We start from the raw sequence: 26777 nt of genomic DNA on the forward strand, positions 1-26777 counted from the left end.
TGAGCTCTATTTATCGGCGTGTGATAACGACAAGAGGTCTCATGTGTGCAAATTGACGACAACACTAATGGAGGCATAAACTTTAGCTTGATGGCGTTGGTTGTGTAATCGCAAAACTCAGCGCAAATGGGATGACCCAACCAGGACTTCTAAATTCAAGAGCAAGCAAATATAGTCAATACATACAAACGCTCGCAAATAACCGATCTTGGAGAACTTGTTCCGGCTGAGAACACTCACAGGGCTCGGAAGCTATCAAACAATGCATTCGACAACCCTGATTACGCTCCTGAGTGAGTCAAGGAGATGGACTCGTTCTACAGAAAATTCTAGAATTTGGCTGGTTTAATGTTTCATCCGTGTAAAGTCTTCGCGGTAAAACATATGGGCCTCTTCCTAACCATTCACGGTGTGAAACGACCAATCCATGTTTATAACATTTCTTTAGAGCAGATATCTAGATGCTTTTAGTTTCTGCACCCTAGTAAGAACTTCTTGTGTATTAAAATTGTCCACTTGAGCGGAAAACAGTTGTAATATTTATTTTGAAAAGAACCACGTTAAGAAGCACTGATCACAAAAGATTATTATTATTCCAGTGCATGCAAACCCAGGACTACAAGATGTAAATTTTCGAAATTCGCTATCATAATCCCCACGTTTTTATGCTCCCACCAGTGATACAGAAGCAGCAACAGTTTCGACGAACAATAACAACAACTGTCGACGAATTTTCAGCGACCTTATGAGTAGTGCATTACGAATACAGCAACAGTTTTGTTTCAGAATTCAACAAAATATTAGTACGTAACACTAAATCCTGGAATAAGTTTTGCTTAGATATCAGCGTTAAATTAGATTTTGTTTATACCCAGTTTGTGGATATTTTTGGCACTGAACATCAACACAATCAACATCATTTCAAAACAATCCCGCCGTTTAACAGTAGAGCAGACCGATGATTGATCCAGCTACACTACAGCGTAGCCAAGCCAACCATTCAAAGGGGATACATTCACCCAGCTGGGATGTTGGATAGTGAACATCAGAACATTTGATACCAAAACAGTGAGAAAATGGTGGCACAGAAATGTAAGCACTTCGGTAGAACTCTAAACAGTTCTCAAAAGGTTTAGGCAAGAGCAATGCCAAATGGACCATTCAAGTCAGTGTCTTTTGTATCAAGACACAAGTTCTAAACACTCTGATGTTGTCGAACATTTGAACAAACACTAGTGCTAGAAATGAACTTCGGAGTCCAAAGGGCAGTCGGTCATTCTGTTTTGCGTTGGTTTTCAATAAGATACAGATATGTAAGACTTACCTACCCAGAACAAGAACGATTAGCATCGAATGTTTTAGTCCCGCTCCTTGGCCTTCAAGCCAACCGGCTCGGCGCGGGTTAAGTTTCCTACTCAAAGCGTAGTTCTACTCAATAGGCAACTGAAGAACTGACTGCCAGTCCGCTCTGCAAAGGGACCCGAATTTCGGTGGTCTGAAAGAATTAGAAAGCTGTTTAATTATATTCTCTTTTTTTCACCCTTCCCTCACAAAGTTTCTCCTCCCTATGTTGTCTTTAAATAAGACCGTGCATTGGAATTGGCTGGCTAACCAGGAGAATATACAGACCTGGAACATTGTGAGGTTTTTACTAAAATAGTTTTCCAAAACCAGTTAAGGCAAACAGACCAAGCTACGTAATAAAATAGTTGTTCAAAACCAGTTTAGGGCAAATAGATCAAACTACGAGGTCGTACAAATTTGTTACGCATAATAAGCGACTAGGTTTTTTACGAGGTATGCTCATCAGCTTGCTAGTTCCCGTTATTTTATTGATGATTTCGGTGAAGTCATGGTGCTTACTCCCTATGAATACTAACTCTCATTGGTTAATTCATAAAAAATGACAGTCACACAATCACTTGTAGATAATGAGATTTTTGAGAGAGTGAACAGGTTTTTCATATTCAGTGAAAGTTAGTTGTGAGTGACGTTAAGTATGCGGAAATCCATCTTCCGCATCATCTTCCGAATCATCAGGGTGATTCGATCTCACCCAAGGCCCAAACGGCTTGGCTACGGCTCCTCAGCTGGAAACTGCTCTTATTTCTTTTGAGTCTGGTATCTTAAAGAGATTCGGAATTCTTAAGTCACCATTTCATGCTGGAAGTGAAGTCACTGGGTGTCGAAAAGCTGAAAAGCGTTGTACAGTTGTTTCCTCCTCGTTGAGAATCGTCATCCGTGCGCTGTACTTGTCAAACGGCGAGTTCATTCCATTACATATTATTCACTCACTGTCGAACAGTCTAGAGTTTAACTACTAATCGGGAGGTGCTTGCCGCTGTTGACTCCAAAAAAGGATGCTTCTCTGCTTTCCGACATAGATTGACTTCACTTAAAGGTTCAAAAACTTGACCGAGCTCACAGGATTGTCTGGGTGACTTTTAGAAAGTAAGCTCATCTTTTTCACTTTGGAAGTTATTCCAAATATGGAGCAATATCAGAATACGTCACTTTGCTCTGTGTTATCTTTAATTATCTGTCCTTGTAACCGATCTGTCTGTCAGATTTCATCTCAGTAACTGTGTTGTGTCCCTAGCAATATTATTTTTGCAGACTTTCAGCGAACAGGAATATAATCTGTCACATGGTTTCCAAACTAATGCCTCGTTCGCATGCAGCCTGGGAGAAAAATGTACTACTTGCGTATCTTCCATTTAATATCTCCCTCACCTATTCTCATTAGATTCAACATGTCTAAAATTTTTTGGGATTTGTGCCCATTTCGTAGCTAGGATGCCGCTTGACAGGTTACATCAATTTTCAATAACGAGATACCAACATCTTAAGAGCGTAAAACAAAGACCAAAGGCAAAATGAAATAAAAGCCAAATGCGGTTTCTGGGGGGTATTCTCGCAATAACTTTTTAGACTGATTATACTACTGTTTATTTCAAAATGAACAAACGAAAGCGCAGTGATGGTGGGGGAAACGAGCGTTTCCTTGAATCCGTTTACGTGCACACTGCAGAAGAATATGGGACAAATAAAACTGAGGTGAAATTCACTAAGACAGTGCAAGGTATACTATCGATTTTAATTGCTCATACAAAGCCAATCTCAAAAGCTTGATGAGAGTGGATTTTTTAGAGTACAATCTTTTCAAAACTATATAAGGGAGCCATGCAGCTGTAATTGAGGCAGTATTCTCCCACCCAACAAATAGTATGAGCACACTTATTACCAAGACTTGATACCTATGATTTTCGTGCATTTTGAGTACCAAAGTGGAAATATCATCCTAAGTGCAAAAACGTCTAACAGCAAGTCCAAACAGCATTTCCCACCTAATCAGATATTTTTTGGTTTTTCCTTTTTCATATGTTTACATCAGCTTCTCCTTTTCAGTTCCGTATGAGGATTGACGCTGTTGTTACCTTTTAACGAATTCCTACCAGATGGTATATGCCGAGCGTCCAAAGTGGAGCGAAGGATAGTTTCTGCTTCAAATAGACTTTCTTCTGGGACACAATGTGGCTGGTATTATGTATAAAGTTTATTTAATTGCCCTACTGCTTTCAAAAAATGCTCAGCAAATGAAATAAAAAGACAGTCAAATAGTCTGAATGAGACGTACTCTAACCGGGCCGGAAACGGACACTCTTCACGCTCATCAAGTCGAGACTTTTGAAGTTGATGGCAGACGGAATGAATGAGTGCACCCATCCAGACAGGCATTCACCATGGTAGAAAGGCGCCAGTTGCATTGAACACCACATAGAGGTAACGGAACAGTCAGGAATCAAATAGACGCTGGGACATAGTGTGGCTGGTATTATGTATAAAGTTTATTTAATGGCCCTACTGCTTTCAAAAATACTCAGCAAATAAAATAAAAAGACAGTCAAATAGTCTGTATGAGACATACTCTAACTGGGCCGGAAACGGACACTCTTCACGCTCATTGCCCTACTGCTTTCAAAAAATGCTCAGCAAATGAAATAAAAAGACAGTCAAATAGTCTGAATGAGACGTACTCTAACCGGGCCGGAAACGGACACTCTTCACGCTCATCAAGTCGAGACTTTTGAAGTTGATGGCAGACGGAATGAATGAGTGCACCCATCCAGACAGGCATTCACCGATGGCAGACGGAATGCATGAGTGCACCCATCCAGACAGGCATTCACCATGGTAGAAAGGCGCCAGTTGCATTGAACACCACATAGAGGTAACGAAACAGTCAGGAATATCTGTTAATTCCATGCGAGTAGCTCAGGAGTGAAATGAATGATGATTCAGAGTGCACGAATTTTTAAATCGTGAAATATAGCACATAGTCTAAAATTGAGTCCTTCAGCAACGAGTGCAATAAAGCATCCATCAAATTTGATTAGTTTCAAAAGAAACACTAAGGCTGCTAAGCGGAAAAAGTCACAAGTTTTTTCCCGGTTTCATTGTGTTCATGTATAAAGATGAAAATGATATATCGGTGCTTTTCTTTCGAAAAACCTTTTTCTACGTCAAAACACTGGGTGGTTAGTAATTTTTCTGCCGTCAGCAAATTTTAGTTTGAAAAAAGTGTTAAAAATAAGAGTTCCAAGTGTATGGAGGATTGAAAATGGATTAAACAACTCCGTTGATTTAAGGGTTTATGGGATCGGCGGATAAGACTGATTGATTGCAAAGTCAATACAATACTTAGTTAGTCTCGGCTATGAGAAATCAGAAGAAAACCAGTCGTGGGACTGAGTAAAAACTAGACACGTAAAAAGATGTGCTGCTACAAGAGTTGCAAAAAAATCTGCAAAATTATCATTGGATCCCAAAGATCTAAAAAAATAGACACGTCCTTGAAATGGTTCATTTAACAGAAAACATCTTCGCAATAAATAGACACTCATTCCGGAGAATATGCCTAATGTGATTAGCCTGCCTCCTTGTTTTCATTAGGAAAGCCAGTCGTTTGCAACGAATTCTGGGCACGTTATTGCGTAATTCCCAAAAACTCGGAGAATATGTCCAATGTGATCAGCCTGCCTCCTTGTTTTCATTAAGAAAGCCAGTCGTCCGCAACGAATTTTGGGCACGTTATTGCGTAATTCCCAAAAACCTAGTTAAAGTGTACGGAAAACTAATGAAATTTAGTTCCAACCTTTGCGGTTTTTTGTTCATTGGCTAGTTCTTATGCACATCTCACGAAACTCCGAAGAGTCTCGAACCCGCGACCTCCCTTCCATCTGAGAAGTCGTTGCTCGAGGCGCCAGTCAACACGTGTGACCGCGTGATGCGCATCCCGTGATTGAAGGATGAGCGGCGCTATATCCTGTCTAAGTGCGAGTTAATCACACTGCTGATCAGCTACTCGTGGCCGAACGGTTAACAGTTCAAACTACTAGCCAAGAGGTCACGGGTTCGAGGCTTTTCGGAGTTTCGTGAGATGCGCACTGCTGACGATTCCCAATAAGGATGAAACAGGTGTGCAGTGCTTCTCGGTTTTTCAGCATAGATTGACTTCACTTACAGGACGAAATCTCCACAAATATCCCAAATCTTCTCACACTACCAACAAACAAAATTTAATAACTAGGCTAATCCAAATCTGTATTCCAACCTCTGTGCACCACTCATCTGTTTGAGCTTTTTCAGGGAACATTACCGTTCAGTGTGAACGGTTGGATCGATCCTATACCGAATGCTGCAAGAACTCATGTAAAGCTAATTGCTGGGCCCTCATCTCACAACTTGCATTTTCTGTATCAAAATCACCTGGCATACATCTAGCTATCTAGACAAAAAGGTTAGATTATCTGACGGGAATGTTTTCGAGAGGAGAGCAATTAGAAATGTGCGCATCTGTTTGGGGGTCATTGCAAAATTCGAATGGGAATTTTGTGAACCTTCAACGGCAAGCTCCGCGACCATTCACACAAAGCTGGGGGATTGTACAAAACGTAGCTGTTAACCACCACGTATATATCGAGATATGTTGTGAGGCTGCGTTCTCTAATGACGGTGAATGGTAACCCTACTCTGTTTTTTTACCCCAGGAGAGTTTCCCAACGGTTTACGGACTCGACTTGTTGAACAGAGCAATTTCCTTCTGCTGAGTGAAGCCTTGTGTTACATAATCTATGACCTTGCCATGAGTGGATCTGAAATAAGAGCACTCAATGAAGCCCCTGTCCAGAATCGTCTTGACCAAATGGAGACAACGGTAACGCTTGAAAAAAATGTGACTCTGGATCACTTGGCTCAAATTCGCCACAAATCACGCGTAAAAAAGTCCAGGAAGTCTCGCCCAAAGACAACCGATTGTAATCCAAACAACTCGGAGGGAATTACTGCGAAGCCTCCATGCGAATTCCAAATTGCCCCGAATAACTCACCTGGTGATGGGGGTAAAGTCAACCTGGAGAAGATCTGCAATTGCCTGAATAGTTGGTACAGTGGTCTTTATCTTCCATCAAGAGAGTCGATACAACAGGCCCTTGATGAACTAATTGCTAGTGGACAGGTGTACTGTACTGGTAAGTCTCATAGAGTTAACAAACGATTCTGGTTTGAGTTGGTAAAGGTTATCCTCATTAGTTATTTCTATACATGATAGTTCCTTCATTTGGCTAAATGACGTTTCAGTGGATTGACTTTAAACTGCTTTGAGATGACCCAGATAGCGAAGTCCAAAGGTAATCAGGAATGTGACGAAGCGATGAATACTATGTTCCATTGAGGTGGGCGGCAATTTTGAACAAGGATTTAAGACAATGTATGTTGATACCGTACACTACTTCCACCTTGAAGGCCTCAAACACGCGCGCTGTAACCTGAAATCGTTAGTATGATGCAACATGTGCCTTGTTCAATGCGCTGAACCCAGATTACTATGTGGTTTCTTGATATGCCATGAAATGGAACTTCTTTATGTTGGGTAGTTTCTCACCAGTAGAAGAAACCTAGATGTTGCCACAGCACAACATGAACGCCCGATTTTTCGAAATACCCTATTTATGAACCTGAGGTATCTGATTTTTCTGATTGGCTTTGCTGCGGAAATAAACTCCGTCGAGCATTGAGTGTCCCAGCTTTCTTAACTCTTCCGTTTGTATTTTCTGCTTCCCGACCTTTAAGTCACTGTGGTTGTAGAAGACATTCGCCTGTATTTCAAATAATCTCTCAACTGTCGCAGTTTTGGAGCGCGGGTTTACTGTGGAAGTCGAAGAAACCATTCAGAAGATCCTCCTCTGCATGAGACAGCAACTGAAAAGGATTACCACATCAATACGCTCGAATTCATATCCAGGGGATAGACAGCGAACGGGGACTGTTGTACCACAGTTGCATGAACTTCGTAAACGATGGAGAAAAAGACCTGATTACTGTAGATTTCCGGGTAATACAGAAGCACATCTTGATTCAACAGCCACTGTTCCTGTGAGCTGCCAGCGAGCCGCAATAACAAATATTGAGCAGAATAGCAATGAATTGGCGCTGGTTATCATCAAGGTCGAAATACATGTAGAGAAGTGAGACGAGTTGGAGTGATGGGTTGCTAACCACCAGCCCCAGGTAGTAGCCATCACCGTCATCAGCTGAAGAAATAAGAGACGTGGAAATTGCAGTAGAAAGTTAGAGAGTCTACAGATGTGACCGCGGTAGCAGTACTCAAAATTTTAGGCAGAAACGATAGGGGTTGGATGCGCGTACCAGATGCTTCTTACCATAGATTTAGACTTTCCGCAAATCTACTGTTCAATACACGACTAGGACGAATGTTGGCCCTCAATACCGACATGTTTTGTGAGTGGATCATTGAAAGGCTTATGTGAGCCAACTAGAAACTAGTCAGGGCAACGTCCAGCGGTACTGAAACTTCTGTTTACGGATTTTACCGCACGCAGCGGTGGCAGTAACTGCAAAAACCGCTGGGAAGAAACGCTAACACTGCCAAAGTTGCCAGACTTGGCTGCATGGTAAAGCATACACCTCAAGATTTGTTACAATGTTCCGGAAGATCGATTTCGGGGTGTGAGGGCCTGGATTGGGACTTGGAAACACTCAGAACCACTGAAGGCATGTGGACAATAGTTCATGGGATTCCAGTGGAGGGTGAAGAAGTTTGGGTCCCGTTTATACATTCGAATGTAACACCAGTTGCTAAGGTATAGGAGAAGCAGTTCTACGGCATGACGGCATTTCAAAGAGAACGAAAGCCTGTTTTGTTACGGCAAGTACAAATATGTTGGGAAGGTCTGCAAGAGAGAATGTTTATCAACGAGAGATGAGCTCAATATTGTTTTGAAAGAGTACCCAGGTGTACGTCATTCGCAGAAAGGAAGACAAAGGTAAAATTTTGAGGATAGGGGACACCGGTGAAATTCTTCCTATCAGGAACTAGGAACGGGCAAGCCCAAGACTTCTCCACGACACATCCATTGATGGTGAAAGTGCATGTTGATAACCCAGCCGTGGAAGATGAACTACAATCCGGTGAATGTATAAAAATTATATCAAACTCTTGTTGCTCGCAATATCCTATGACCGGACAGATTACACTCGCTCATGCTCAATGAGTTACCTCAAATCATTGCAACACGTCACACATTTAGAGAAACTGGTCGTTACCGGCAGGAGATATTCTCAAAGCCTGGGGTGGAAATAATCAGAGTTTTTAAAATGTCACATGTGTATGGGTTACAGCAATTACAAACTAATCTGTCTGACATCATTAGACACCTAATCTCGCCCAACATGGGTTTGTGAGCGGGTGGTCCTGCAGTAAGAACATGCTTACGGCTAGCGAAGCTTGGTACGAGACGGGGGAGCGTGAAAAGACGGTAAACACAGTCATTTGAGATTTAATCCTGTAAGTGAAGTCGTTTTGGGCTGAAAAGCCTCGAAGCACTGCATAACTGTTTCGTCTTTATTGTGATTATTCAGCAGTGCACATCTAACAAAACTTCTGAGTGTTTCAAAGCCTTGACCTACCGGATGGTATTTAGAACACTCAGCTGTTTGGCCACAAGCAGCTAATCAACAATTTGGTTAACTTGTACCCTATCAACAATAAAAAGAGTGTCTGTTAGTTTCTACCGCGCCAACCGCACCACCATACTAAGGCTACCTCAATAGACCGAAATTCGTAGATCACTGTACAGGTGGATAGGTCCCTTTACTCTACAACAAACTTGGGATGTTCGGAATCGAAGCAGGTGAGAAGACCGATTTCGTATGCACGTAGGCTCATTAGTAGATCGTCCTCCCCGATTAGGGTTACTTCTGTTCGCACAGGATGTAAAGAAAAAGATAAAGAGAGGAAAGGAAGCCCAACTGTTAACAAGTTAGAAATTTAGGGGGACCTAAACAGGCTAACCAACTGGTATCAAGATTTTTAACTGCAAATTAATGGTTAAACGTTCTGGCCGATAACCGCTGTTGTGGGCCCGACAACTAACATGGTTCGGACGCTAAGAGACCTGGGAGTGTTCATGAAAGACCAACTAAAATCGTGCTCACACCCGTGCAATGTGGCTCAGGAAAACCTTCCATATATAGAGTCCTAAGATGTTCAGCTGTTGAACTCGACGTTCACTGTGCCAGCAATGGAGTATGCGCATACGACCTACTTCTCATGCTCCAAATACACGGTCCTGGAACCCGAATGGTGGTTGGCATACAGAAATTATCCTCTTAGCAGGAACGCCAAGAAATAAATATTTGTACGCTTCGATATACATCTCACCTGCCCGATTTACTATTCCCGTTCGAGTTTGTCAAACGAAAGAAGTATCCAGAGCTACCACATTTGTTCCCACCTGCGTATGTCACACAAATAAGAGTCACGGTCACAGATGGGAAGTCTGGCGGACAGAAGGTCTGCCACATTTCTACCGGCCTTTCAGAGGTTTCCCGTTTGAGTTTGTCAAACGAAAAAAATATCCAGAACTACCACATTTTTTCCCATCTGCGTATGTCACACAAATAAGAGGTGACGGTCACAGGTGGGAAGTCTGGCTGACAGAAGGTCTGCCACATTTCTACCGGCCTTTCAGAGGAGCGATCAAGGTGGGCAACTGACTTCCAGCACCTATATTGCAGGCTTCGACAGTAAACCAGTTCGTATCTCTAATGAATCAGTGTCTCGTCAGGCTTACCGGGGCAGTGTCGGAGCCTCTTTACTCCTAACCCCCGAGTGCTGAGAAGAGACAGAACGGAAGGGATCAACCGCTGTCCATTCATCATCAGAATCGGAATTAGATCATACAGTAACTACGAGCAAAAAGGTAGTCATGGTGGACTGGCTAACTGAAACCTATCATTCAATTACATGCGGGCCGCGTAGGCTGTGTTAGAGCAGTCGAGTAGGACCATTTATGGAGCACCCCATGGGAAGTAATCGAGAATAAGACAAGTCAGTGACGAGGTGAAATATTGCTCACTGACGAAAGTCGGTTCGACTCTCCTTCGGACGTACAACAGCGGTTGAGCCAGTTATGTGCACTTTTTCGGTAAGGAACATAATAATAGTGAGCATTCTGGACAAAACTCCTGGACTGTCAGAATTCATATCCTAATTCTAAAAGAAATTTGCGAAGGACAACTGTTGTGAAAAATGCACGGTACTCTAGAATTTCCCTCGAAACCGTTGAGTCAAATGTCGGAACCAGCTCAGCTGGAGCTTTCAGTCGGTTTTTCTCAGATTCCCCAGTTTATTCCTTCCACTGCTCCTCAAGGGGACGATGAAAAGGTCATAAATCGGGGAAAGGCGGGAGGGAGAGATAATAGGAGATAGTAGTTGACCGAAGTGTGTTCTGTACTGTAAGTACCTCTGGGCAACCGAAATTTTAATTCCTTTATCGGGGTGGTGATTGCATTACTTTCATCTAGAATAGGACAAACGAGTTCAACTTCATAAGATGCATTTGTGCATCATACTTCGAAGTTGTATATAAGCCAATCAGGATGATTGAAAAGAATTGTATTGTCGTCGAAACACATTTCTCTCCCAGGAATCCTATGAAGCAATGCTCCGCTGGCCAGTGCTGGTTCCCAAGTTGAACTTGATCACAAAGCTTGTTGCCCAGGACACATTTTCAAAAAAGATCCGATAAACGGCAGAAAACTAATCTTTTTGATGAGGATAACAATACTTTCAAGTAAAACGGTATTCATATAAGGCCCGTAATGGAAACTACAGAAATAAATGCACAAACGATGTCGTGGTTGGAGAAAAAAATGACTCCAACGGTAACAATATATGAGTAAGTTTTTGGTGCAGCAGCGGATTCCACCTTTGTGAGCTTTGGGATCTAACGTCCTTTCAGAAGTTTGGCTACACTCATTAAACCAATCAACGAAATTCACCACCCGTTTTGTCCGTACAGCAATGCAGTTGATGCAAAAAAGGGACCAGAAGGGCAAGTCTCTCTTGGGTGTGGTCTCTTCCCCCTTTTCTCATTAAAAGGGGATGTTTCGCTTTACCCACAGGGAAGTTTTCTGTCTATGAGAGCATTTTTGAGAAGCCAAACCCCATGACCCTTCATATAATTCCGTAATCTACCAGCCAGCTGTGATAAGCGTAAAAGTTTGGGGATCACTGTTCTAAGTTACTTCTTACTAGCGGCATTGACTTATTCGGTTAGTCCTGTATGGTAACAAGTTTTATAATTTATGTCACCGGGTACTGGTTAAGTCAACTTTGTTGGCTCAGGGTAAGTCTCGACACTTTTTGCCAATGTATTGTGCTCATCAGGATCGAGACAAACCAACAACCACTGACCGAAACGTTAATCAAAACGATATTGAAATGTGTCTCATATATGAAAAGTGGCATCAAATTAACACTTTGTGTGAACGCTATCGTGAATTATGGAAATTCGACAGGTTGTAGGTGGGACTGCGTGATTTTCATCCCGATATTTATATGTGTACGTCCACCGACAACACCCATGAACTGTCTCGGGTGATATTTTTTTTGTTACGATAATCTCTTCAAGACAGGCCACTTCAGAGAAACGGGGTGTTGTGTCTATCATCGTTAAGTTGCCAATTTTGTGCCCTTCATAATGGTGTCAATTCTTCGTAGAGTAGTCTCCATTCGGCAAGGAAGCGCACAAAATTCCGGTTATGTAACTTCAACTTACTTGATTTTAGCTGTTCAAGTAGTGCGTATAAAATCTGGAAGTGATGGCATCCAGAATAGAGAGCAAATGGGTGGGGAGATTGAAAGTCGAACATTTTTATATAGACGTAATACACTACTCTTCGACAGCCCACAATCAGTTTCGCAACCTTATGTGAGCAGTGTTATACGTCTATACAATGTATCGCGATATCCCGAGTATTGTACCAACTAAAACAAGAGCGGCCTGATGCAGCACATTCAGCTGCTTAAGAGCATGGTAAACGAGAGATTCAGCTGGGTTCCAGATGGGTCTTCCGTCAAAATAAAATTGATATGCAAATGAGTGTATTCGTTGGACAACTACTGTTTCAAGTAAGAGCATAAACAGACCGAACTCCAGGGGGAGAGTGAAAAACGAATTGGCTCACAGACGACGGAATACTTTCGCACGGAAAACCGTGTTAGAACTAAACCGAAACGAACTCAAGTATGGTTGGTCACATCCTTAGTTTATGCAACCCTGGATAGTCAGGTCACAAAGCCCACGGCTTGGTCACACAGGTCTACGTGGGCAAGCTTATGCGTCCTATCAGCCGTTCTATGGCTAATGCCCCGTGCGTCGTCGTAAGTCTGGTGTTACGAGCCTGAGAGGCATACAGTTGGTGCGCCGCCGAAACAAGCCCCTCCAATTAGGCCTCCACTACCCTTAGTAGTGCGCAGACTGGCCTCATTGGTCTCGAATGTCTGGACCACTAACGTAACCAGAGAAGCGCTTGAGACTGGGATGGGGGTACTGTTGGCCGGGGTTGATTGCCGCCCTCGATATGATGCCGATATGGTGCCGCCGCTGATTCACCCGTTCACTGCGGCATGGTGAAATCAGATGGAACAGTGGGGTGATCATCCGGACAGAAGTGATATGGGTTGATTATGGATGGATCATTGTCTGGATGCCGCAAAGTTCTGCAGATTTACCAAGCTTAGATTTGAATCCTGGCCTTGTTGTTGGCTCATTTTGATAACCTGACTAGCGGTGAGTAATCAGTGTTCCATTTAATGATTAATGGAGCCTCAGTGACACAAAATAGTCATGGAATTTTCCCGACTTTTTTCCTATTTCTTGCCAAAGAATAAACTACTGGCCAAGTAACAAGGAGCAGGGGTGTTACACTTCTTCCAGCACAACAAATTGTTCTGATACAGTTTGACCAGATGTTTCTATGGAGCTAACAGGAACTATTACCAATTTCTATTTCTTTTGGATTGCGATGGGATTGGAGACCATTATAGATGGGAGATTTTAATGAATTTCAGATGTGCTTCTATCACCGTCAAGTTGATTTTCAAATTGGTGGTAAAATACCATAGATACGTACAAGTTGGTATTCAATTGAGAAATAAATTTGATGGAGATGCGAGAACTAAGCCTACCTGATGCGCTCTAAGGGTAAAACCGGCTGTGGGCTGACCAGAGTTTTCATAGAATTTATGAGGAATGGTGAACAGATAACGGCTTTTTCTACAGGTGAGACGCCTACCAATGCTCGAAAGGTATGGAACATTAGGTGCTGCAAACAGTGAAATTCACCTTGGAACCTGAATTCGTAATTCATTCCGTGAGATACAGAGTCAACACGAACGGGCAACCTACACCCGGTCAACTTGTATGGCTGCCTGTGGACTGCTATCAACGCTGTTGATTCCTCGTACATTTCACCTGTTGGCGAATGCATTCGTGCATTATTTGTTACATACCTACATTCGACAAGCAGACGCACATGCCAAAAGTCGATCAATTTGATTCCATCATGATCTTCGCTCGGCTAACTCGGATCGACTATTCGAAAAAAAAGAAATGTGCACAACAATGATAGAAGCAATCGAATCGGAACAATAAAAGCGAAATTAATCAGGATGCGTTTGGGAGCTGATGAACAGTCCCCGCAAACTACAATCTCCGCTTGATGGATTGGAAAACGTGTACGCATTTGAAAATACCTTTTTTGGGTCATAAATTCGTTGCGTTTTTCCGGGCAGATAGAAAGTTACATGTTTGGAATGTAACGGAAAATGAAATGTCAAGTGATGACTTACAGTAGATGGTCATTAGTTATTCGCGCGAGGAATACTCCCACACAAATGTGTCAATTCATTTGAATAAAGCATTGTCTGAGAAGATGAAGAATTGGGATAGTCTTTCACGAATATTCTTAATTCCTTGAGTGAATTGCCTTTTGCTTTAACAAAAGACCCGTTTCCTGATCACCGATTTCAGTCAGTACACGTTATTTTCGTGAGATTTTCGTGGTCAAAGACCTCGAGTTAGTCCAGCTATTCAAAAAAGTGACAGAAGTTCATAGCTATACGACAGAACTCCCCATCCTTTGAGGCCCAGTGATATAGTTGATGTTGCCACAAAAGATGCAAACTGGGATTTGAGACTCCGGAGCTCACATCGTGTCACTTCACACGATTAGAGTAAATAAGGGGCTAGGTGCTATGCAACTAGTATTACAAAAGAGCCATTTCTGGATTGAAATATCATAGGCCAAAACCCTTTTTTTTTGAGAAAATCCTTTTAGGACAGGCATTACTGACCATCTAGGTGGAATCCTTACTAGCACTTAGTAGGGGATGGATGCCGCTGGTGGGGTGTAGGATGAAGCTTGATTAGATGAATTACGCTAGTCTTTCCTTTCATAGAGATTTACAACCAACAATGTTGGCTTTTCATTTTGGCTAACTAGCTAGCCGCTTTTTTATGCATGCGTCATCCAGACAATAGTCGGCGCGGTAAGAAGCGAGACAGCGTTTACTCGTTGACAACAGCCCACCCATTGCTGACAGTTGTTATCAAGACTAAAATAATTAGTGTTTTATGTGTTCATCGGCCATTCCCTCGGTAGTCACATTTGGTTTACAGTTTGTTCTCTATCAGGTACATTAAGCCGGCTCTGCTAAATTGAAACTGAGCCAAGAGCCACATTCCAAAAGTTACTACACTGATGCTTCTATTTTCAAAAAAAGACCTATATTATGGCTAACATGAGTTTTAAATGAAGCAAAGCTTCAAGGGCCCGTAATGTCTTAACCAGCGAAAAGAACATTCAGTATGGTCCTATATCTGAGAGAAAATAGTCCACGTTTAAAAGCGTTCTGAGAACCTGACACATTTTCTAGTACCGCCATCCTGGCTATCTTAGATTGTTATGTACCAGCTGAAAAACCGGTGAATAAAACAGTCACCACTTTTCTGTGTTAAACATCTTAAATTAGGGCACGGGTGTAGAAGGGTCACCTCGCGTTTCTTGGAGGGACAGCCCATTTTAAAAGTTTTCACGCTGTTGTAATTACCAGTTTTGAACTCAGAAGACAAATTAACAACGAGACGTCATATGCTTGTGAATATAAACAAAAAACGCAAAAGGTAAATGTCTACAAGAAGATGCCACCTGGCAGTAATGCAGTGATGCTGAATAGACATCAACCACTGAAAAAGTGAAGCAGTTAACTAAAAACTAACAGGCATGGATCGGTCACCACTAAGCCGTTATTGGATAGACTGCCCTCTGCGCGATCATGTAGCGCAGCAATACCAGCATGTTTGTGCTAGTTTGACTGTTCTGTTTCCATCAAACTCACTAAATAATGCCGGACAGTTAACATCACTGCGCACTCTCAGTCGTTGTGATATCATTTCAAGGAGATATAATGCGATCAGACCAGTTCTAAAGATCAAGAACTTGTCTCTTCTCAGGGCGAATTTCTCATAAACAACTGCCTTAGGAGGTACACAGTTGTACTTCGCTGCTTGCGGCGGTGAGCTAGGGAAGCTCCCACCGCGAGGTGCGTCCGACTCTCGAATAGTTTGTATTAGCGCAGCTGCTCTAAAAAGAGAGATTCGACTGCTGAATTATAGCTCAGACGACCGAGAGGCATTAAAGGGTTAAAATAGTGCTATTTACCATGCTTCAGTTGGCTTTTCACGGAGGTACAGAGGCTATAGACCCCAGAGGCGTACAGTGATTGTATTCAGGGCAGTGAAAGGTTGACAAATCGACAAAGCCTTTCTTAGCAAATCTGGGTTGGCCGATCGAGGGAGATTACAGGAACCCGTATACATTTTCTGCTTGTCTGAATCGTGATAGGATAGGAACATGGAGTTAGATTTGCAGTGGCGAGTTATGTGAGCAGAAGAATGTCGCTGAACCGGGTTCCATTAACTGCAGGATAATGAATACCTGGCTTCTATAGTATAGAGGACTTCTTCAAGGTAAAACGGCTTCCAGAGAGGGATTACGAGTTAAATTGTACAAAGTCGGTGGATTGATATGACTTGATATGATTTGTATAGAATGATATGGTTTCCGACTCTACTAACATATATAGAATGTTGAAAATGTCCCAAAGGAGCTCACATATAAAACAGTCAAACCTGTAGTTACAGGAAAGTTGGATCGCGAGAAAATGGAATCAGTCTTCTCTCCACTTCAAATGAAGCCGTTGCGTTAATCCTGCTCAACCGCTGAACGCGGATATTCGGGAGTAAATGAACCCTAATGAACAATGCGGGTTTTGAAGCCAGTGGAAAACAGGTGATTTTACCTCTATAGTGATTCGGTCACAAGAAATGTTCTGGAGAGGAACCGATCCTCATACCTACTATTCTTGGATCTCCCAAAAAGTTCTCGAATCGCTGAACAGATGAGCGCTGGGAAACAAAATAGAGGGCTTTACAAACTGACTTCCAATGTTATCAGATTTTTCTATTCTTGTATAAAGTAGAACCGGCTCTACTGAGTCCGCAATTTGTACGACGGTGAATCCCGGTTGTGTTCTGATTCGGACATTGTCTAATCTCTCTAACTACATGCGCAAAAGCGTTACATGATTTCGAATATGGCCTTTCAATTCAGTACCGTTTAGATGGTCATCCCTTTGCCTCGAAACCCTCCACGACCAAAATGCAGCTGCGTTAACTAAACATCCGTATGTTGTATTTTTTAGTGACTGCGTTTTGTTTTCTAGCGCGGAGGCGAAATTGCAGCCATTAACCTCATAATTTCCCTCACTAATTAATCACGTTTGAGCACATTGGACAACAAATATCCTGCTATTAGAGCAATAACATTTTCACGAAATGAAAATCAATACAGCACTGTGGTAATGGGCTACTAAGACAACCGTATAAATGCGTCTTGAGAAAAATTTTGAAAGCGAACACGAAGATCGTTGTGTACCTAGCTACCTTTACTGCACTACTGTAATTCAGTTGGGCGTGAACATTGTGCTGACGATATATTAGAATTTCCGACAAATTTCACGTAAAATATCTTCTCAGCATACCTCAAGTTCACTGGTATAGTGAAACCTCAAAACTGAAGTTCTCAAACGAGTCAAGGTTTCCTGAATGGAGTGCGCGGTACCACACCACCATCCACGTTGGATAGATCATGCGAAAAAGGGCCCGTGACCAGTTCCCACCAAAGCTCATTTCCGGTCAACTAAAGAATTGAGGTGAAACTCTATTGTAGAAATGTTCATGCAATTTTGGGAAACTACAACCTGGGTTCCGGGTATTGGGAAGGTCCAATACATGACGAAGCGGGCTACTGAACTGCCCTCTACACGAGTGTGAAGTGCTGTGATGCACAACGCGCTTCAATGCTCGAGCGCAGTAGTGTTGTTCGAGACGATGGTACAGCGTCGAGCACAACCACAGGCGTTTGGATGTATGAAACGCCGATGCACACGCCCGAGCACAATCAGGTTTACTCATCATCGACCTACTCATGATATAAAGCGCCAGTGAGTTGCTTGGTTAAGTTAACCAAATTCCCAGTCAGAAACTGCCAAACACAAACCTGTCCGATTTTTAAACAATATCTGCTTGACTCTCTCGTTACGGCATGAAATAAAATTACCATAGCCATCTGATTACTGGCGTATCTCCTGGATATTCACTTTGGCCCGAATGGCGCTTTAATGGATATTCATCAAGAGGCCTTGTCACAGTACTGAATTCGGGGAAAATGTGACATCCTGATACAAAGCAGAGGCATTGATGAATAAAGCCAGCGCCTTAATGTAAAAAAAAAATTGAAGCTGACGCTCATTATTGTACCATTATGTCTAGACCGGCTGACGTGCTTGCCCATCGATCGTCTTCATTCGGGTTCACATCGACATCACCCAAACCGCTCGTAGCTTACCTACTATGCACAGGCGTCCAGTGAATCCATCACTGTGAACAATTGGATTCGTTCCGGATACCTAGACAATCAATATCATAAGCACAATTATAATAAACATTATTGTGGCTTTTTGCATCATCATATGAGCTAGGAGGCACCCCCGATTCCGGTGTTTATGCAGTAAACAATAAGTGGCTAATCAATTTTGAGTCAGATACCGATAAGCTGATGGGTTTTAGGAGCACTATGATGAATATCCAGTTGGACAAATGAAGTATGTATGTTGTCAAAAGATATATGAAGAGCTGATTCATTAGCTGTGACACTGAGTGAAGGCCTTGAGTTCACCATGACAGAAACACTATCTACCGATCAAGTTTCAGACATCAGCTTATGAGCGTGCCAGCTAACCCATAATTTCCAAATTACGTGGCTTACTAGTATGGGATATATAGAAAAAACCCTTCACCCACCGCAGAAGTACCATTTTCTCTCCCGAAACTCTTGCAATCAAGAAAAGGATTGTGGTTTATCTCGGCCCCTGAAACTAAGCCTCCAGCATGTAAGGTCTAGAACTGAAGCTCTGGTGGCAGCATACAGGACGGTCTTGATGCTGAAAAATGTTGCGGATGAAAGCACACACTTGTGTAACTTTTGTGACTCAAATGAAAACACCGCAACGTAAGAATAACAGCCTGTAAATCAGTATCATTATCCGTGTTGACGCTTATTGAATAAACAGTAATTCAAGCGAAACAATTCCACATTTAATACTCAAAGCATTTACCTTGAATAGCAACCTTTTTGTCTCTGTATGCCAGGAAAATTTTCCAGTTTCTAGTGTTTGTTTTCAAAACCGTTTTCAATTTCTTGTTTTCCTCAGACTATGGGTACAATGTCATGACGATTGACAAGCTCCGAGTGGCTCAATGGGTTTTGGAACAACAGCTGGAAGTACAGGAAAAAGATTTGAATGAACACGATCAAAGAAAAGACAATTACTACACGGATAATCAAGGATCAAAGAGGATGAAAGAGAGATGTGCCGTCTTCATTGAGGAACAAAATATCCAAAATGCTCTGAAACATACGACCGTTTCTCGGCCTCAAACAGAAAGCGCTTGCGTTTGTAGAGGTGACCTGACTAATGGAGGCATTGAGCTATCCCCCCATTCCATAATGCCTCAATTTCATAAAATGGAAGGACGTGCAGAGACAAAAATCAATCCTAACATCCAGCCAAAGGTTCGTTTGCGTCGACGCCGTCGTGTATCGCGGAGAAATCCAGAGCAACTCTGTTCTTTCTGTCACAACTACGGTCAACTTGACAACTTGCATGATAACAACGTCATTGGCTCGCCTCCCTGTCCCGTTATTGTAGGAAGCGATTTGACAAACCACCGGTTAGCACCAAAAGGGATAATTCCAATGCATGACTCGACGATAAACACGTCAAATCAAGATAGAAATTTTCGGGAAGGGCATAGCGACCAAAAGAACGGCCAGGTTGACTCGATCAAAGGTATTTCACATCAAGTGAACGATGTTCATCATACAAAACAAGAGCTATCTAGGAACGAAAGTAGTATTGATGACAAACTAAAAGTAAAACCGGACAACACATTGACAGCTCGAACGAATTCAAACGGTCAAACCGAGAGACCGGTCTGCAGCAGCAATCCTCTGGACTTTAATTTCATCACAAAAGATAAAGTGTGGAGAGAAATAGCACCCGGCCAAATATTTACCAACATCTTTGATTTGACTGAAAAAAAGGAAGAAAGCTGTGACAGATTCAGGTTACATTGTGATGATCACGTAAGTAGAAATTTTGAATTTCACCGTACTTTTACTCGAACGGATAGCCACATACCTAACTCAAACGACTTCTTTCAGAGTTGTGTTAAATGTGTTGTGTTTACAATCAATAAGATATAAGATACATATAATATGCATTTGTAAAGTGTATAACACGTGTGTAACCTGTGAAAAATAATTCGGTTATTAGTGCTTCGCGTACCATGAGAATATGAATTCTCAGTAAAGTCACGCACGGGTTACGATGAACATGCATTTGTGACTAAGAAATCCACGAATTATTTTCTTGCAAAAGAAAAAGTTTTTTCAATTATTTTCCGAACCACAGGTAACGACGTCCTTTCAGTGTTGTAGCCCTTACCCTTTCCAGCATATTGAAGCTTTGAAGTAGGAATATGCCCTCAGAAATCTGCAACTAGCTGTTGGAAGGCAGCCCCAGAAGTTCAGACCAAGAGGACCTTAATTTAACCTAACAAATACACAGCTCTTGACTTGACAAACTCAGGCAACTGTCACGCCTGAAATACCCGTCCACCGACCAGCTTTCGCAGTTAGTGAATTCCTTTCAAGGTGTGATTCTTCGTCCAGCCAGCCATTGACTAATTAGATAATCATTTGATTATTGAGTAGATATCAGCGATTGAGCATAATCACAATCAGACAACACTTTCCATCTCTTCTCCAGTACTTGGTTGATTCGTCGAATTATTCTCTGAGCTCAGAAATTCCGTTGCAAACGTTCTATCATCAGTCGAGATAACGTCATCAGTGGGTAATTGGATAGCGACGCATTGGCGTGTGGGCACAAGCTAAATTGGATAAACCTAGGGTTAAACACACCATTGAGAATAAGGGGGGAATGGGACATGAGACTCAATGCAGATCATACTTAGCATATTTTTAATTGGCAAAGTAGTTTTTAAATACACTGAAGAATGAAGCTACATAAGTCGAGAAGTAGTGATATCTCGAAGTACTCGCTTCAGCCGCAGATCTAAACAAAGCATTCGGTATTTGGGAGTGACAAACCCAGTAACAATGAGGTTAATACATAAGGCAGTACAGTAGTTCGGAAGTAGTGATTTATATTCCTTTCCAGTGTAGTTTGACAGTCTGAATCAATAGTTTTTGTGCTCACACTTTAGCTCTGCTCTGAGCAAAATCACGGTCGGCAGGTGGGCTGTCTCATAGACGTGCTTTGCAGTCAGTGACCTCTAGGTCAACCTATTCGTTAGTGATGTTGAGTCTTCATGAAAATATACTGCGATATCTCGAATATCGTATTATATTCAGTTAACGAGTGTCATAAACGAGAGATTCACTTGAGTTTTTCGTGAAAACCAAATTAATTTGCAAATGGGTTTGTTTGTTGAAAGCAGTCCAATTAGGGTTCAAGTGGACCATAAAGTTGACGGAAACTCAGAACTACACTAACATGATGAGTCAAAAGAGGGGCACAACCGGACGTCGACAGTCAAAGGGTTTTCAGCAACCTTGTGAGTAGTATCCTTAATGGATTTAGATTTTTCAACTTGTGGATACCGAACCTCCAATGTTGTTTGTCGGTGTGAATGTAATAAACTAAGATGTCCTTCGACAGACGTATCAATCCATTGAGAGAGACTGGCTGATGTAATTTTATAGCCTTCTAAGTGTTCTTCGACGGGTTTAACCAAGCACCAGAAGAAAAGCGTTGATTGTTTTTCTGGTAGGAATCAATCCATCTGCAAGGCGTGGCAGTTAGCTCACAAGCATATCGTCATTAAGCAAAGAGACATTAATTTGCGGTTGAGTGGATAGCAAATCCGATGGGCTGTGCGTGTCCGGCACTCCGTTCGCAGCAACTTTCTTTTGTCGATTAACTTCAATCGAAAAGTAACCATAACTAATATCTCGTCAGCTGTGCAGGTCATCCAGGTGGGTTTCATAGCACTTTGAGTTTTTTTCGCAATAACAGCAGTTCGTCGTACAGATTTTTCAGGTAGTCGGCGTCAAATGTGAAAGAGTAATGCTTTCTGACTATTGGTAATGCAAGTGGCATGTTTCTGGCAAGTTATCAAGAGTCCTCCACCTTTAGGCCTATCCCACAAGACAATGATGACCAATCTAAGCACTGAACTCTCTATTTTGTAAAATAATTCGACCGTACATAGCGATCATACATGGTCACCGAGTGATTGGCAAGTTATGTTCTTAGGATCCACCTTTTCTTACGCGCCTTCTCTTGGGGGAAGACAGGATCGCTTATTTCAGAAGAATGAAGTTGCTGGCTGACCGATAGAAAAACAATGCATTTCCGCCTTCATCCGAATTCACCCCCAGACTGCATGCAAAACGATTTACAGCAATATTTGTTCTGGCTATCCTTCACTTGGATGTTCTTCATTAGTATATCAGGAATCAGTGAGGTTAAAGGAAACGAGTCCTAGTCATTGTAGTGCAAAAGACCACTGCAGCACTAGAACCTGGATATCACACCAAGATGACGGCTTCTGGCAGGGCAAGAAGTCGAAATCCCATAATGTGGAGTGTAAGAAGAATCAGGATATCTTGCCTCTTGAAATTTGGGCCATGAAGATGAAGAATCTCTTGCACAAGGGTCAGAGGCATAGGTCTAAATGGCTAACTACCCTGGCCGAAAAATAACTCAAGTTCCACAGGATGAACTTTGTCGCACCTAGTGAAACCTGACTGGCTAATCCAGGGAAGCAAATTGGAGAAGGACCGCAGCAACATTTTGAAATGAAGTAGAAAAACACAAGACAATAGGGTCGAATTCGGAGTTGCAAATCAAATGAACCAAACTGTATCAACTCAGAGATGATGGGCAAATTTTGTTGTATCTATCAACCCCCATGCGCTCAAAGTGTCAGACTCAGAAGAAGGCGATAACAAATTATACTAATAACTGTCGGACTTGATTATCTCTGGTAACAGTGTTTTCCTGTTGGATGCTTTCAATGCCTAGGTTAGCAAGTACTCGGAAACCTGGAGGAGAACAATGAGCCCATTTGGAATCGAATGGTAGAAGACTAAGGACGATGTCTGCGGCATTGGAACTTTCAATAACAAACACATGGTTTAGTGTCGGCCCCAACAGAGCCTGTCACATGGACTGATCTAAGACGAGAGCACAAACACCCACAAAACCGCAACACTGCGGAGAACAAAGAGGGCTAGGAATTGTACTGCGGCAAAAATTATGGGTCCATCTGACTGAAATGTGGACCATTTCTCGATGCTCGTAGCTTGGAAAACTGCCACCACATGGCTCAGGAGGGAACACACTCAAGTTGGATGTGAAGAAACTGGAGAATTACAAAAATGAATAGAAAATTCGCCAAACTCTAACGCGAAGGTTGACGAATAACCAAATCCCAAAGGGATCCAAAAGTCATTGGGACCCATAAAGGAGCACACGGTTAAGCAGTTTGTCCACAGCAAGACAAAATACGGGATTAGTTTAAGGAGATCAAAACTCTGAGGCACCGAAGAGAAACAAGAAGTATGAGTGGCGGGTCAAATGAAGTGTGTGGATTATCGTTGTCACTAAGACATTTATGCTGGAATGAAAGAGATCTCTGGACTGAGAGTTATTCGGCTGGTAGTGAACAAACAAGCAGGTTCGACTGAATTCCGCTAGCAAGGATACATCACTCTTCGGGATTATGCAACTGGACGTGGGATATGGATTCAAACTTTATATCTCACTTTCATAAAATCAAGACTTAATCGACTAACTTGTTTACAACCACGAAATCACAGCTGCAACAAGGAAGAGCAGTCAGAATGGGCCGCTCACCTGCGAAGCCATTCAAGCTAAGAAGTTCGACGCTGCATAACGCAATTCTCAGCCAGCTGTAGGTAATCTAGGAGATGAGATATAGTCCACTTCAAGGATGTTGCAGCAATTGACCACTATATGGGGAAGGGAGTCGACTGGAGGGAACTACAGCGAAACCAGTCTCCTATGCATACCAGTCAAGAGTATAGTTCCTTTACCACTCACTCGACCAGTAGCTGGCATTCTCGAGAGCGACGTTCATGAAGAGCAGTAAGAATTTCGGAGTGTTCGACGTAAGGCTTAGTTGAGGGTTGCCGTAGTGTTGTGGACATGACTTCAACGGAGCCTTTGACTTGGACAAAACAAAAGTGCAGTGGATATTCTTAAAAAATCGCGGCTGACAGGGGAAACCCGTCAATCTTATCAAAGTCTTCCAGGCACGTAGGAAAGCTCGGTTGCGGACCTGCGAAACAATCTCTGGGGAGTTCGAACTCAGCATCATAGTGAGCCGGAGTTGTTTTTGCAGAACAGCCTTGTCCATCCGCTACTGAAGGACCATCAGCGCAGAGGCGTCTTGCCATTTCAAAGGTGGTATAACAATTAAATATTGTGTGGATAGTTATTTACAGGGGTTGAAACGCCTGTTGATTAAAACGCAAGCCAAAACTATACACGCAGCTGCCTGGGGACAAGCGCGCTTTAATTCCGCACCCTGAAGAGGAATTACAGCGGTTCGGTGGTCGCTCGCCTTAGCTTTAAACGTTTCTAAAGCCAGAGGAATGGCCCATCAGCTGGTCTGGTGCGAACACTGCCACACATTGTACATGAGCATTTGAAGTCCACGTTTACTCACTACACTCCTGCCTAATGGATCGACAGTTATTGTCCGTCACTGCCGCCAGTCGGTCTTACTAGAATATCCGTAAGGTCACATATGTACCTAGAGTTGTCAGAGAACTTGCCTGCAAAGTGAGAGACGAAGGGTTCCCGTCCCATCCGAGGACTCAATTTACTCGTTTGTACCACTGTTCAGGATTTCCCGAATCCCTCTCGGTGCAACACCAACTGGCTCAACGTCGGGCTTTCTAGTTCTTCTTGAAGAGAGCAGTAATATGTATCTTCAAAAGCCTCATTACTTTAGTTTATTTGCGAGACTGGCGGTATCCCGCGGAAATTTCAAGAAAATGACACCAGCGCTTTGATGTAAAAGAATTAAGAGTGGCACTCAGTGCTGCTACCGCCATGCTTACGTATACATACATATAAGAAAGAGAAGTTTCGAAAGGAGAAATCTTCAGATCGTATTGATGATTGCAGTGAGTGTACTTCACACCCAAGAATGCTTCCTTTTTGAATACACAGTACTCACAACTTGGGAGAGAGTATCTTTGTTAGTGCGTTATTTTATTTCAAATTTGGTTGGGGAGTAAATAAACAAAAACTGTTGCGTGCCTAAAACCAACCATAAACTCAGAAAATCGACTTGAATAGGCACCATCCACGCTGAGAAGATTTTTACTGGTATTGTATTCTCAGCTTAAAGGGTTTGGCTGATGAATGACAGTTCTGGGCTACCATACCGATTTTAGTATACAGAGGGGAATAAAGTAATTCAGCACAAGATGTCGCATTTATTTGTGCCTGTCTGTCAACAGGTGCGTGCAAGTAGATGGGGGAGTCAACGCGAGCAGCGGGAGTCTACGTAAAACGTCGGCATCTTTGATCGTCAATCCGCGGATAAGACAGATGATGCGGAGCGATAAAAGCGACGCCATTTAGATGGTGATTGTTCATCTGAGTTAATACTGGGGGCGTCAAGTAGCTACCAGGTAGAAACCAGCGTCAATTGGTGTACGGGTTCGCGCTTACCATCCGGCTCACTCTTAGAGGACCATGGTTCTAAGTGCGACAGCAGACGCCATGCACAGTCTGATTTATCTCCAAATTTTTATGTTCGTCTGACGTACAGGAAACCATGAGTTATTTGAACGTATCGTTGATTTTAGTTGAGCATTGTCGTATTAATCTTCTAGAGCCGATCGACCGGAAGAGGTGGTGACCAGGTATTCTGTTCAGCTATCGTAAATTGTGGTAACCAACATCATTAGGAACATCACTCTTGACGCTGCAGGTTCAATTGTTGACCACCACAATGCACCCGAGTAATCAGACAGATTTTCATGAATAAAAGGGCTACCTACATACTCGTGATAGGTTATGGGTTGTCCGGGATCTAGCCTGACAAAAAAGCATGCATTTTTTCTCTGAATGTGGATTGGGTTTTGCGTAAATTATTTTTGAGCCACAATCGATTCTCATAATTTATGAGGTTTCCTTTGGATCAACCAACCTAGAAAAGGAAACAATGGTTTTGTTTTTCAAACTCTTTTCAGAACTGACATGGTTTTTTTATTGATTAGGAATAAGCCGGAAACTAGCGAAATTGTACAAAGTTGCTTCCCCAACAGTCCTGATGTTTGAATGTTTTATCAACCATTTTCTACCTGTGTGACCGCAGGACCTGATTTACCGAAATGCTTGTGGTGCAGATATTTCATTGCAATTTAGTGCTATTGCATTGTTGTAATTCTAAACTGGTCGGTGTACTCCATCTTTAGGGATCATTATTGGGACAAAGTGTTGGTTAATCTGAGTATATGATCATCACATTAGGTCTACTTTGGTGCATTCGAACTAGTCCGCGTGTGGCGAACTGTCTTTAAAGCAAACACCGCCCGATTTGTTTCCTTAATTCATAAAATTCACAGAATTTCCCCCAAAACAGTAGTGTCGTGGTCGTAACATGAAGAAAGCTTTTCGAGAGATACACTCATCTGCAAATCAATTTGGTTTTCAC

General features: G+C 42.4%; 1 protein-coding gene across 1 annotated transcript; it reads left to right on the forward strand.

Moving 5' to 3' along the window:
- Positions 1-6050: 6050 nt before the first annotated feature.
- T265_14443 (hypothetical protein) lies at positions 6051-20134 on the forward strand (the record flags this gene model as incomplete). The annotated part of the gene is made up of 2 exons (XM_009173641.1): positions 6051-6530; positions 19202-20134. Coding segments are annotated over 2 exons (1410 nt in total), but the record flags the coding sequence as incomplete, so codon positions are not given.
- Between the last annotated feature and the right edge of the window lie 6643 nt (positions 20135-26777).

This window comes from Opisthorchis viverrini, assembly GCF_000715545.1.
Source record: "Opisthorchis viverrini unplaced genomic scaffold opera_v5_196, whole genome shotgun sequence".
NCBI classification, from domain to species: Eukaryota; Metazoa; Platyhelminthes; class Trematoda; order Opisthorchiida; family Opisthorchiidae; genus Opisthorchis; species Opisthorchis viverrini.